Here is a 13,490-nt window from a genome sequence, read left to right on the forward strand (position 1 = left end):
CTCTTCTCCCGCTCCCACGCGCCCTCCCTGTCGGCCCCGGACAGCCTCGCACCCCGGGCCCCCGCGCGGGGAGGTCCTCTCGAGTCGCCTTCTAGCCTGGGGAGAGCCGGGGCGCAAACCTGCGGGGGCGCCGGGGGCCAGCCCCCTCCCGCAGTCCCGAGCGCCGAGGCGAATAGCGCGCACAGCCCGGGAAGCCGCGAGGCTCGGAGCCCAGGACTGCCGCGTGCGGCCCGCGGGGTCCCTCTGGCGCCGGGAAGCGGAGGCCGAAGGACGCGCGCACTCCAGGAAGGTTCAGGGCTGAGGAGCCCAAAGAACGCCGGCGGTGGGGCTCCCGGGGGCACGGCTGGGGGACGCGACCGCCGAGAGGGACGGAGGAGACCGGGGTTTCTCAAAAAAAGCTGGCTGCGCCTCGCACCCGCGGGGCGACAGCCCAGCCCCCGCACCCTGCAGCTGCCTGTGGGTCCCTCGGGCTGGGGATCCGCCAGCGCAGCGCCCCGACTTGGGGGGAGGGTCTGGGACGTCAGCTAGGCCGCCCCGACCGCGGCTCTAGCCCGGGCTCGTGCTGTCAGCTGGAGCCCGACCTCGGGATCCTGGCGGCAGCTCGGAACTCTGACCGCCTGGGGCGCGCCAGCGGCTCGGGCCTGTCCAGAGCCCGGAACCGGGCGTCCCAACCCAGACGGGAATCTGGGAGCCAAGCCTCGCGGCGCTGCTACTCAGACAACAGGTGCGGGGTGGGGGGGCGGGGGTGACTATGAGTAAAGTGCCACCGTGTGGGGGGCTCCACACGGGCGACGACTCTGCCGAGGGCGCGGACCCCTCCCCACCTGCCTGCCATGGGCGGAGAAGTGGGCCGAGCTGGGGCTGATGGAGTCCAGAAAGCCCAACGCGCGCACGGACACAGACGGCTCAGCGCCTCCCCCGGGGCTGCAGGGAGCGTCCAGCCCCGGCGGCGCCGTCTGCCCGGAATCGGACCGGCTCCGCTGGCAGGAAAGGCTCGATCCGAGAAGTGCCCGCCCGCCCTGCCGGCTCAGGGCGGGGAGCGGTGCTGCCATTCCCCCGGGACCTAGCCGGGTGCCCAAAGCCCCGGGTCTGTAGGAGGGAGGCAGGAGAGCCAGGAATGAGGTCGTGGAGTAGTCCTCAGACCCAGGGTGTAGACCGGCATTTCAGCCCCACACGGGCATCCAAGCACCGTGCGGCAGCCCCGCGACCCCCTCTCTGGACTCAGCGGCGATGCGAGGCTCCGCTCCCCAGCGCTCCTCACCCGGTACACGAGTGTAGACGATTTGAGTCCTTGGGGACCCGGTCCGGCCTTGAACGCCCCCTGCCCGGGCCCCAAGGGTGTTCTGTGAGGCCAAGCGGGCTGAACTGAATTCTGTCTCCCCAGCCGGCCGCGGCCTCCCACCCGCCCGCAGCCCCGTCGGGAATTTGGGGACATCATGCAGGTGGCCCATCCTATAGTCCCAGCCCGCCCCCCCCCTCCGCGGCTCTCGGAGCCTTCGGGGAAGCGAGGCCGGCGCGGGGGGGGGGGGGGGGGGGAAGAGACCGGAGGAGGCGGCCCCCACGCGCGCCCGAACGACCCCCGCCCGGCGCAGCGGGCCGGGCAGCGGACAATTAAAGCGGGATTCCTCCCCCGCTGACGTCGGCAGCGCCGAGGCCCCTCCCGCGGCGGCATAAAAGGCGCGGGCTCCGCAGCGCGGGTGGCAGTGAGGGCCAGGCAGCGCGGCGGTGCGGACTGCGCGGCCGAGCAGCGCGGCGCCCAGAGCGCGGGCCGCCCGCCGAGCCCCGCCAAGCCGAGTCCCAAGAGCCGGACCGGAGCGCCGGTCCCAGCGCCCGCAGCCATGCCGGCCGGCCGCGCCGCGCGCACCTGTGCGCTGCTCGCCCTTTGCCTCCTGGGCAGCGCGGCCCAGGATTTCGGGCCGACGCGCTTCATCTGCACTTCGGTGCCGGTGGACGCCGACATGTGCGCCGCGTCCGTGGCCGCCGGCGGCGCCGAGGAGCTCCGGAGCAACGTGCTGCAGCTCCGCGAGACCGTGCTGCAGCAGAAGGAGACCATCCTGAGCCAGAAGGAGACCATTCGCGAGCTGACCACCAAGCTGGGCCGCTGCGAGAGCCAGAGCACGCTGGACGCGGGCGCCGGCGAGGCCCGGGCCGGCGGTGGCCGCAAGCAGTCCGGCTCGGGCAAGAACACCATGGGCGACCTGTCCCGGACGCCGGCCGCCGAGACGCTCAGCCAACTCGGGCAAACTTTGCAGTCGCTCAAAACCCGCCTGGAGAACCTCGAGGTCCGCGCGCGCACCGCGGTTCCCCCTCCGGCTCGTGCGCCCCTCTGCCCTACCCCACCCCCACTCCCGACCCGGCCCCACACCCCCCCCCTCTCCTCGGCCGGGCGCTGAAGCCCCACCGGGGCTGCCCGGAGCCTGCGGGGCCCCGCAGACGGCCATTCGTCCGAGCTCCCCGCCAGGCCGCCCCCGCATTCGCCCTGAGGGGACCGCGCCGCGGGCCTCCCGGCACGGTCCCCGCTCCGCGCCTAACCGTATGGTTTTCCCCCGCCCTTGCACCCCCGCAGCAGTACAGCCGGCTCAATTCCTCCAGCCAGACCAACAGCCTCAAGGATCTGCTGCAGAGCAAGATCGATGACCTGGAGAGGCAGGTGCTGTCTCGGGTGAACACTCTGGAGGAGGGCAAGGGTGGCCCCAAGAACGACTCGGAGGAGAGGGTCAAGATCGAGAGCGCCCTGACCTCCCTGCACCAGCGGATCAGCGAGCTGGAGAAAGGTAATGGGGGGGGGGCGTCGCTGCCTGCCAGGCTCCCTGGGCCAGTGGGACCCTGCCTCACTCCAGGCTTCCTGAATAGCTCCGCTTCAGGCTGTAAAAGCCTGAAGCTCCTCCACCCCTCCAGCCCCTTCCCGCTGCCTGAATCCCTGCCCTGGGTTTTGGGGTTTCCAGTCGGTGTTTCTGATAGGCCTGGGGCCCCCTGGGCTGGAAACATATGGAGGGAGGGGAAGCAGAGTCAGGAAGGGATTGATTGGTGTCGGCTGCACCCCCCAACACACACACACACACACACACACACACACACACTGGAAGGATTTTTCCAAGTCTGATATGTTTAATCTTCAGGAAGTTTGCGCTGTAGCTGCGCTGCTGCCAGTCCCTCCCTGGTAAGAAAGACTTGGCTCTAGCCGGTCCCCATCCCCAGCAGGGAACGGGGTGCAGGCTGGGGATGGTCCATTTTCTCCCACCTCCAGGGCACCCCTGCTGTCCTCTGGGGATCCCCGGGTTACCCCCTTCAGGTGAGCCCCCTCCCTGTGGTTTTATTTTCTGAATGACTCAAGTCCTGGCATCTTGCATGTCCTGTGGTTCCTGGGTCACCAACTCTGGCCAGCCCCACCTGCACCCTGGGGCTCACAGATGAGTTGGGCTCAGCCTTGAAGTCACAGAAATCAAACAAGGTTGTAAAAGGGGGGTGGTCCTGGGCTTGGAGCAGGGCCACGTGACCCTTCTTGGACCACAGAATGTGCCGGATGGATTTAAACAGTGCCATCTTAAGGCGCGTTATGTAACTGAAAAACAGATCAGGGGAAGGGACGGAGGAGGGAGGGGGGAGGAAAGGAGGGGAGATGCGGGGGGATGAAGAACAGCCCCTAGAAAGGTCGGGGGCTGGATCTGCTCCAAGGCGTGCCCGGGGGCAGGGGCGAGAGTACAAGCCCAAGATGGGTGGGGGGAGCACTCGGGGGGCCAGGCCTGCTGTTCCCTGATACCTGAATGGATCGGGGTTGCTGGCCCAGCAGGATGCCTTCCAGAAATAATTCTTGGCCTGGGGGCCTGTTTCCTCCCAGACTCCCCGGCAAGCCCCAGGCACACCCAGAAGCTTGCAAGTGTGTGTCTTCCTGGTTCTGGGCCTGGTGCCTGTGCCCACTGCTGGGTTGGAATGTTTTGCCTGGAGTCAGTCACACCATAGCCGGGGCCACAGCTGCAGTGCGTGTGGGCTGAGAGGGGGCAGACAAGCGTTCGCGGAGACATCTCTGGCAGGCAGGGAGCTGGTGGCTGTTGTGTAAAGGGAGGCTGTCAGGCCAGGAGCCCGATTTTTCAGGAAACACAGAGGAAGCTCTCCCTGAGAATGAGTGACATAGTCCTCAAAGCAGTCACCTTGGGGGGGGGGCCTGGCTCCCGGGATGACTCCCCACTCCCTGCCTCCTGCCCTCTCAGCAGGGTTGCTAGAAGAGCCTCAGAAGAACGTCTTTCCCGCCTGTGGGGTAGATAGGATTCTGGAAATAGCTAGAGTCCTCAGGGCTCGTTGACTGGGTCAGAAGAGCGACCAGGGACTGCAGCATGTCCCGTCCTCGAGGGGAGTGAGCTGGGCACCGAGAGCCTGCTTGTCTTGGGTGGGAATCCGGGAGGAGTATTTGTGAACTGCATCCAGGAATCAGGTCTGCTAAAGGGGCTGCTCTGGGGGGCAGCTAGCCTCTTTGGGGCTGGAGAGACCTCCTCCCTCTGTGGCCACACCACCAAGGGCCGGTTTATCTGGTGTGGACTGACCGATTCCCTGCCCAGGACCACCACGTTTCCCCCCACCCGCATCCCCACCTCCCCAGGGGCATGATGTGGGAGCCTGAGCAGTGAGGGCAGAGAACGGGGATCAGCTCTTTTGGTCTGGCCCTGTGCCCTGGGCGGGGCAAAGCACTTGACCCTGCTGGGCCTCCCTCTTAGCAGCTATAGAATGGAGATGAGTCTGCTCCTAGACTTCCCAGACCTAGAGGGCGGGTGAGGGGGGAGCAGTCTCTGTCTGGGACAAGTGCTTTGAGGTGCAGATGAGGACTGTGCCCTGTCCTCTCCAGGTCAGAAGGACAACCGTCCCGGAGACAAGTTCCAGCTCACATTCCCGCTGCGAACCAACTACATGTACGCGAAGGTGAAGAAGAGCCTGCCGGAGATGTACGCCTTCACCGTGTGCATGTGGCTCAAGTCCAGCGCCGCCCCTGGAGTGGGCACGCCCTTCTCCTATGCCGTGCCGGGCCAGGCGAACGAGCTGGTTCTCATCGAGTGGGGCAACAATCCCATGGAGATCCTCATCAACGACAAGGTAGAGCCCCCAGCCCTCTGAACTCACAGGACAGCATAGTGAGGCCCCCCCGGCCCCCCTCCCCCCGACCGTGGGGCAGAGCTGCAGCTATAGACACTGCCGTGCCCCCCCAGCAGAAGGGCCCCGTCAGGCAGGCCTGGGGGGAAGACGGGGAGGAGCAGCGCCCTTGCCCACACTTCCTGAACAGTGTGAAGCTGGAACTTTCCCAGACAGAGGCCTCCCGGGGTGGGGGATGGCACAGGATGACCCAGAGGGTGCTGCATCCCTCCAATCGAAGCCCGGCTCCTCCTCCCCCAGCTTGCCTCCAAACTGGCTTTGTTCCTTGTATGTGGAGGACCGCAGATGCTCTAGGGGTGGTGAGGGTACCCGCAGAGATTCTTCCAGAGTCCACAACTATCCTGCTCAACCCCTCACCCCTGGGAGGAGGCCAGATGCACATGAGCCCCTGGAGGGTGCAGCCTCTTCCCTCCCAGGAGCCTTTTCCGAAGCTGTGGAAGGAGCTGCTGGCCTTCCAACTCCCCAGTCTGTGGCAGCGTCGGTAGTGAATATCTCAAACCCAGGCTGGGAATTGGAATCCAGGCCCCTGCTGTTGAGGCCTGGAGCAGAAAGGGTGGTTCCTTTCTGGGCCCCATGTCCCCAGGTTAAAGGGTGTGTGGGTCCTTTGTCTGCCGCACCATCCACCCCCCGCCCCCCGCAGAATGCTAGAGAGGAAGGCGAGTCCGAGGCCAGAGGCTGGCCTGAGCCTTAAAAGGCCTGGTGTGTGGCGCCTGGTGTCCGCATCTCTGCAGAGGCTGTGCGGGTGTAGACCCCGCGGACCTGGCAATGTCGTGCTGGAGGGGAGGAGAGAGGCCCGGACTGCAGCAGTGAGCTGAGACCCCAGCGGTGGGGCTCTCCCTCCCAGGGCCGGTTCTGTAGACCAGCAGAGTGGGAGGCGGGTGAGGAGGGGTGAGGACAGGGTACATTCAGATCGATCTTAGGGGCCCCTTGACAAATCGTCACATTTCCTGTGTGACTCCATGATCCATCGATGGCGAGGGCTGGTGGACAGGGAGGTCACAGGGGCAGTTGCTGAGAGAATTCAGTGATGGCTCTTGGTATTTATTTTAAACGTTGTGATCAGAGGAGTAACGGTTGACGCGGTGAGTGACGATCACTGATCTGCGTTGTGCCCCTGTACCCGTCACGCCGTGTGTCCTCTCCTTCCCAGGTGGCCAAGCTGCCCTTTGTGATCAATGATGGCCAGTGGCACCATATCTGCATCACCTGGACTACTCGGGACGGGGTCTGGGAAGCCTACCAGGATGGCACCCAGGGTGGCAATGGCGAGAACCTGGCACCCTATCACCCCATCAAGCCGCAGGGGGTGCTGGTGCTGGGCCAGGAGCAGGTACTGGCCTGGGGGCCGGCGGGGGTGCTGGCTGCAGGGGGAGGAGCCCCAGTACCAGAGGAAGGAGAACCAGGGTGGGTGACCAGGGACAAGGGGGAGCGAGGAGGGAGCGGGTCGGAGGGGCAAGTGGACCCCCCACTCCCAGAAGGAGCCAAGGGAAGCAGGTTCTGCAGCGGTTTGGGCTAGGTCCCGGCACAAGTGGGAGTGGGCTTTGGTCCCAATGTTCGGGGGCTGCGATGACACTTTCTTTGGCACGGGAAGGCCAATCTGCCTTTAGCGATGCATAATTTATTTCCTGGAAGTGGTTTGGCTCCCACTGGGCACCCGGAGGGAAGCGTAGGTGGGAGGGTCCCAGACCTTCTGCTCCCGTTGGGCTCGGCAAAGAGTGACATCTGAGCTCGTCTCGGCAGGGAGAGTAGCAGTGGCTCCCCCAAGGCCCGGCTCCTATGGTGGTGCATAACCCCAGCTGACCCCCTCACTGGCCGAGGGACAGGCCGCACGTCAGGCAGGGTCCAGGTGTCCCCGGGAGATGCTCTGCATCCAGGACAGAGGTGGCCGGTAGTGGTCCTCTCTCTGGGCTCCTCATGGGAGGGGGACCAGTGCACAGCTGAAGCCCAGAGACAGGACACAAAAGGGTACTTCGAGGTGGATGTGAGAGCCCCTGATGGGGCAGACACGGACACGTGCCCCCTCCGAGAGACCCCCACCCCTGCAGCCCCCTCCACCCTCACCCTCTGCTTTTCTCTGAAGGACACCCTGGGTGGCGGGTTCGACGCCACCCAAGCATTCGTGGGTGAGCTGGCCCACTTCAACATCTGGGACCGCAAGCTGACTCCCGGGGAGGTGTACAGCCTGGCCACCTGCAGCACCAAGGCCCTTTCTGGCAACGTCATTGCCTGGGCCGAGTCCCACATCGAGATCTACGGGGGAGCCACCAAGTGGACATTCGAAGCCTGTCGCCAGATCAACTGAGGCTTCTGCCTCCGAGCCTCCCGCCCCTCGGGCCTGCCAGCCCACCTCCCCCCTGCTTGTGCGGTGATGACCCTCTCGTGTCTTCTTCTCTCCCTCCCCCCAGGAGTGACTCAAGGCCCTCACCCGCGCACGCGCACGCACATGCACACAGCCCAGGCCGCCCTCCTGCCCAGGAGGAGGCCCCGCTTTCTGGAGGAGTCCACGCCTGGTCTCAGGCCTGCCCCGCTCATGCTCGCTCTCGGCTGCGGCTGCGACATGGGGCCGGGCAGACGTAGGTGAGGATGTGTGTGGGGGGGCGAGTGTGTGTCTCTGGGAGGGAGGCGCTTTCTTTCAGAATGAGCTGTCTCCTTTCCTTCTTCCTCCGTGGTGTTGGGAAATCTTGTGACTGGTCAAATAGCTGTACTTGCCAACTCTGTGAGCTGCCCGCAGGCCTCGGGGCTGCGCGGCTTCCTCCGCACGCGCGTCTGTCTTTGCAAACCTTTTCCAGAGCCACCTCTCTCTCTACCGGGAAAATAAATGTCTTGTAGCAGTTGGTTCGAGGCCAGGGGGCCTCTCCACAGAGAATTTCTCTTTCGTAGTAGGAGCGGATTCTCTCCGACTGTGCCCTGGGGTGGCACCTTGTGCTCTCCGGTGGTGAGACAGGGAGAGGCTGCTGAGGGGCAGGGGGGTGCGGCTGGCCTCAGGAAGAGGGCAGTCCCCGCCCAGTGCCCAGGCAGCACCCCTGCGGGTGGCGTCTGAGGACGGTGCTGGGCCTGGGAGGCTGGTTTGCATGCCCAGCTCTCTGGCTTTGGCCCAGGACCAGGTCTCCAGGCCACAGTCTTGCACCCTTTCGAGGGTGGGCTCCATCCCTCCCTTTCAGCTGCCCGCTGGTACCCCTGAGGGGGGGGTGTCCCCCACAGCCCAGGAAGCCAGGCTTTCCCGGCCCCTCCCCTTTGAACTCTGCAGTGGAGACCAGGGGCATCCGTGGGTCAGCTCAACAGCGGACCTTTTAGACAAGGTTACCCACATTCTGACTGAGACCCAGCCAGTTAGGACCAGTGACACTGAAACTGGACCAGTGGATGAGAAGGTCTGAGCTAATTTTGACAGCCATATTCCTCCCATGCTCCCAGGCCCAGGTTGGCTGGCCGTGGTGAGTCCTCCACGGGGGCGGGCCCTCGGAAGGCCTCCCACGCAGAACTCCCCGGCCAGTGCTGGGGCCTGAAACCCACTCCCCCTTCTTTACAGGGCTCCAGTCCTGCAGCAGCCGCCAACCTGTCACCAGCTGGTGACACTGAGACACGACCAGTGTCCAGAACCTTGAACTTTATTTTCCCCCCATGAAAAGCACCCATACATTTCCTTCTAGTCCTTCCGAGGCAAGGGGAAATGTGTGTGTGTGTGCGTGCGTGCGCGCGTGTGCATGTGTGTTTCTGTGTGTTTCTGTGTGTTGAGAGAGAGAGAGACGAAGACGGGCCATGCCCCAGGTGGGCTCCCAGCTCTGTCGTAGCATCTGGGGGTCACACGTCTTGAGGGCACCCTGGACTCTGTCACCAGGAGTCTAATTAGCAAAAGGCTGGCAGTCTTTCTAGAAATTCTACCGCACTGCCTGGCTCATCTACAGCTGCAGACATTTCTTTGGGAGGAGCAGGTGTCCCTGTCTTCTGTTCTTCCAGGGGCACCTGTCTCCTCACACACAGGTCCCTGTTGCGTCGGAAACCTAGTGCATCTGTGTGCGTCTGTGTTGGTGTCTCCGTGTTAGTGTCCACGTGGGTGTGTGCACAGTACCCGGTCACCGTCCTGTGACGCATCGCTCTTGCTTAGAGGGTGCGGTTCGGGCGCCGCGCTGTGTGTTGTGGTTCAACAGTGGCTTTTTCTGAGACCCTTGTGCTTCGTCAGAGCCCGTCGGGTTGTGGCATCTTTGGATCTGCAGGGATCTTCTCTGTTTGCATGTTCCTCGGGGTGGCGCGTCCCTTGCTCCCTCGGTCTGATGTGTGCCCCCTGCCTGCATGAACTTCTGGTTCTGTGTTGTGTGCCTAGTGCCACCCATCGTCCTGTAACCATCCGCGTCGCTACTAAAAATGGCTGGAGAAGCAAGCCAAGGGTGTCGGGGGAGGTCAAGGGAGGGATCAGTTTCCCCCTTCCTCCTCCCGACTCCGCAAACACACCAAGAAGTATTTTTCACATGTAGGTTGACAAGGAGCCTAAACAAAGCCCATGATTGGGACGGAGCGAGAGCTTGGAATCACCCCTCTAGACCAGGTCGGCCCCACCCCTCACTTCAGCCCCCTCGCGGCTGTTGCTTAGGCGAGGCCCACAGGGGGCTGGGTGCTCTCCTGCCAGCACCCCACACCAGCCCCTGCCGATCTAGCGGACCCCAGACCACCCTCCGCCCCCAGGCGGCCGTGGTGGGAGCTGTCCGTTCAGGACCACAAGCCATCCTCTGCCCTAGCTAGAGAGGGGCAGAGCATACCCCAGACGCTTATGCCTCTGTCCCTTTGGCCTCCTGCCCTGTTCACCTTCCTGGCCCTCCCCTGATGCCCCCACGGTGCCAGGGACAGAAGCTGATATTCGGCTCCCTTCCCGCCCCTAGCTGGAGCCTGTGCCAAGCCCTTGACTCCCTCACTGTGTAAACACTTGGCACTCTGCCGGCCCCAAGGAAGGTTGATGACACAGCCACAAATCTAATCCACGTAGTCTCCCATCTCCTCCTTAATCTGATCGACGCTCCCTCTTGCACTGAATAACACATGCCTATCTCAGGTAAGCCGTTTTATAAAATAAGAAGACACACAGCACTGCCGAGGCGGTGTTAGCTCTTGCTGAGCTGGTGTCCCACAGCTCCCTGGGTGTCCGAGGTGGGGGAGCAGCTGACGGAGGCTCTCCGGGCCCTCGGGGCTTAGATCCCACTGGAATCGTAAGCCTTCTTGCTTTTGATAACACAGTATTATTTCTCTTACTGTAGAAGAAAAAGTTTATTACCAAACAAGAGTATTTTTATGAAAGAAAAGGACAAACCTATAAAATTAAATCAACCTCTATCTCCCTGGAAAATACTTTCAGGCTCCGCCAAAACGTAGGACTGAAAGCGTGTATTTTGGAAGAAAGAGATACATTTTGTATGCTTTCTTTTCCTTTTGTAGATTCCCAGTTTATTTTCTAAGACTGCAAAGATCACTCTGTCACCAGCCCTGGGACCTGAGACCAAGGGGGTGTCTTGTGGGCATGAGGTTCAGTCATTCCAATGAGCTCCAAAGAGGGGCCACCTGTACTCAAAGGTGTTGGGGGCCAGGATGTGAATTGGCCATTTATGGTGGACCCTTTGCCTCGGAGCTGACTTAAGTCAAGGACTTGATGATCAGTTCCAATCCTGGTAGAAAGAACTAGGGTTATGTGTTGGTAACACAAAGAGGATAATATCCTTTATAATCTCACGACAACCAAAATGTGGCTTGACACAGCCGTGGTTTCATCTCTTAAAACACAGTGTGTAAATTTATCCAACTAATGATGGGAAATGTGTCACTTCCATGCACAGTGGACTTAAGTGCAATTTGTTGAAGGGGAATAAGTCATTGAGGAGAAAAAAAAAAAAGCCAAATACTTAGAGTCCAAATTTTTTTTTTTTTACTAAAAAAAAAAAAAAAAAAAATCCAACAAAGCAAACCCCCTCCGGTTGATATTGTTATAATGTATATATTGTATAATATGAAAGAGAATCGATGTATCTTACTTTTTCATTATTTGCTAACCAAAGCTGTACATTTTTCATATGATCTGCAGCCTTTTGGGTATCAAATGGGTCAAAACCATGGGACCTGCCACCTCCCATCAGCAATTCTGGAAATGCACTATTTCTACTGGTATTGCTTTTTTTTTCATTTTCTTGCTGAAACGACATGAATTGTTGAGTTTATTTTTACACAGTAAAGAGTGAAGAAAGACGGTGGTCTGAGTGGAGTGTCTCTTTTCTCAAGCTTGCCAATGCCACCCCGACCTGCCTCGGGGCGGGGGGGTGCCCAGGGACCCCCCACCTGCAGGGCCGTGTAAGCCTCGTGTCTGCGTGGCACTGTGCCCTCAGCAGTCCCACAACCCCTTGCTGACACTGGGACACTGAGGGGGGGCTCCCCAGTTCACAGGTGCAGCTGACATGGAGGCAGAGAGAGGGAAAGGGACGCCCCAGTGGGGTGAGGCCACACTGGGCTTGGGGTGCAGAGTAACCCCCTCTTCCTCGCCTCCCCTGCAGTCCCGCTCCCTCCTGGGTGAAGGCACTGTCCTACCACACAGTCAGGCAGGGCCCCAGGCCGCCTGGCCTTGTTCTTCCCAAACAACCCTGTTCTGTTTTTTGCCACGTCACCGCTGACTGCATCGTGGCCAACGCCTGGTTACCTCCCCTCTTCTGGGGTTCTCAGGCCCCTTCCCTGCACTCAAGTATGAGCATTCCCAGATCCACATAACCAGGGGAATGGGGTGATGCAGGAACCCTGAACGCTGGCCAGAGCTTCCCTGCCCCTCGCGAGCCAAGCTAGACTCTGGATGGACCTAGAACTTGTGGGCTGCTCCAAGGGACAAAGTGGTCAAGAACCAAAGTAGCCCACCTGGCTGATGGGTCTCCCCACATCCCAACACACACACACACAACCCGGCAGCTTCGCCGAAGGGCGGAGCCCCCCTGGCTGCTCGCTGGCACGGACGCACCGACTGCAGATGGGCCTATACGCTCGGCCTTGCCCACAGACTTCCTGTCCATGCAGTGGCGTTCTCTGTCCGGGACTCAGGAGCTGGGGTTTGCTGGGCTGTGAGCAAGCCACCTGTTGCCCGGGGTGGTTGAGAGGGAGGAGGTTAGGCGTCTGCAGGGCAACAGGCAGGCAGGCGGTTCTCCCTGTTGCCCCTGCGGGAGGAGCCTGTGTCCTCCAGAGTGGCCTTTGGCAGGTGGCGTCCACCAGCAGACATCACTCGTGGCCCCTGTGGTCAGGCCCAGGGGTGTCCCCAGTGCCGGCAGCCCCAGCCCACATGCCACCTCTTTGGCGCCCACTCGGGAAAGTGCGTGGTTATGCCTGCAATAACATCTTTAGTTTCTAATTTCTATGAAGAGCTCATTCAAAAACTCGGCTGTTTTAACTATCATTAGAAACGAATTTCTTTCCGCACTTCTCACACCTGATCCTGGCACATCAGTGAACGACTTCGGGGGGCCTCGGAACTGAACACTGCTGCTCAGAAGGAGGCTGCCAGGCCTGGCCGGGAGCCGGCTCCCGTGGGAGTCCGAGCGGAGGGATTGAGGCTTAGGATTGCAAAGCTAGAGAGTATCTTGGAAGTCAGTGACTCCAGCAGCCCGTCAGATGCTTGAAACCCTTCTCGGCTTGCACACTTCTGGTGATGGGGACCTCACTATCCCATGGAGACGGTCTGTCCCGCTTTCGGGCATCAGGGAGTTTTCTTCATCTTTCTGCCTGTTTTCTTTCTTGTATATTGTGCTCAGTTCCTTAGATGGAGCTGCAGGGTCCTCCCATCTGTCTCCGCATGTGAGGACAGCCACCGTGGGGCCCTGAGTCTCCCCCACCCCTCAGCCATCAAACCGCAGGGGGCAAGGGGCGACCTGTCTGATCTGTGGCTTTGTCTAGCTCTGCCCTCGAGGAGGGAGAAATGCTATATCCAAGGCCTGTGAGGTATCTGGGCTGGGAGAGCCTTGAGGGCCAACTGGTCCAACCCCTCCACTTTCCGGATGAGGAGATCGAGGCCCAGGGAGGCTGTGTTCAAAGTTACACAGCTCATGTGGGTGCCAGGCTGGAATCAGAACTCAGGATTCCGTACTCCCAGCCCAGTGCTCTCCCAGCCTGCCTCCCGCTGCTGTCCTCACCTGTAACATGAGGCTAACACCCCACCTGGCAGGCTTGTGAAGAGGGGATGAGCAGGTGTGCACACAGGGCCGGCCACAGAGAAGGTAAACATGGGGGCTGGGCCCTCCCCTCCTCTTCCTGCAGCACCAAGACCCCTCCTCCAGATTCCACTCGAGAGGGCTGGCCCCTGCCCCACATGGCCCCACAGGGCCTTCCCATGAACCATGCCC

General features: G+C 61.5%; 1 protein-coding gene across 1 annotated transcript; it reads left to right on the top strand.

Moving 5' to 3' along the window:
- The first annotated feature begins 1,714 nt into the window (after positions 1 to 1,714).
- On the top strand, positions 1,715 to 11,363 carry NPTX1 (neuronal pentraxin 1). Its single transcript, XM_025860027.2, has 5 exons — positions 1,715 to 2,282; positions 2,567 to 2,774; positions 4,838 to 5,082; positions 6,290 to 6,469; positions 7,220 to 11,363. The coding sequence occupies exons 1-5, from the start codon at positions 1,839 to 1,841 to the stop codon at positions 7,439 to 7,441; spliced, it is 1,299 nt and encodes a 432-aa protein (XP_025715812.1). The 5' UTR covers positions 1,715 to 1,838; the 3' UTR covers positions 7,442 to 11,363.
- Positions 11,364 to 13,490: the final 2,127 nt, after the last annotated feature.

This window comes from Callorhinus ursinus, unplaced genomic scaffold (assembly GCF_003265705.2).
Source record: "Callorhinus ursinus isolate GAN/ISIS: 27379988/994484 unplaced genomic scaffold, GSC_fseal_2.0 scaffold68, whole genome shotgun sequence".
NCBI lineage: Eukaryota > Metazoa > Chordata > Mammalia > Carnivora > Otariidae > Callorhinus > Callorhinus ursinus.

What these genes read in the sequence shown, in the direction of transcription:
- NPTX1 (XM_025860027.2), top strand. Translation starts at nt 1,839, where the DNA reads ATGCCGGCCGGCCGCGCCGCGCGCACCTGTGCGCTGCTCGCCCTTTGC. An exon ending in CCCGCCTGGAGAACCTCGAG is followed by an intron (nt 2,283 to 2,566) that starts GTCCGCGCGCGC and finishes GCACCCCCGCAG; the next exon opens with CAGTACAGCCGGCTCAATTC. An exon ending in AGATCCTCATCAACGACAAG is followed by an intron (nt 5,083 to 6,289) that starts GTAGAGCCCCCA and finishes TCTCCTTCCCAG; the next exon opens with GTGGCCAAGCTGCCCTTTGT.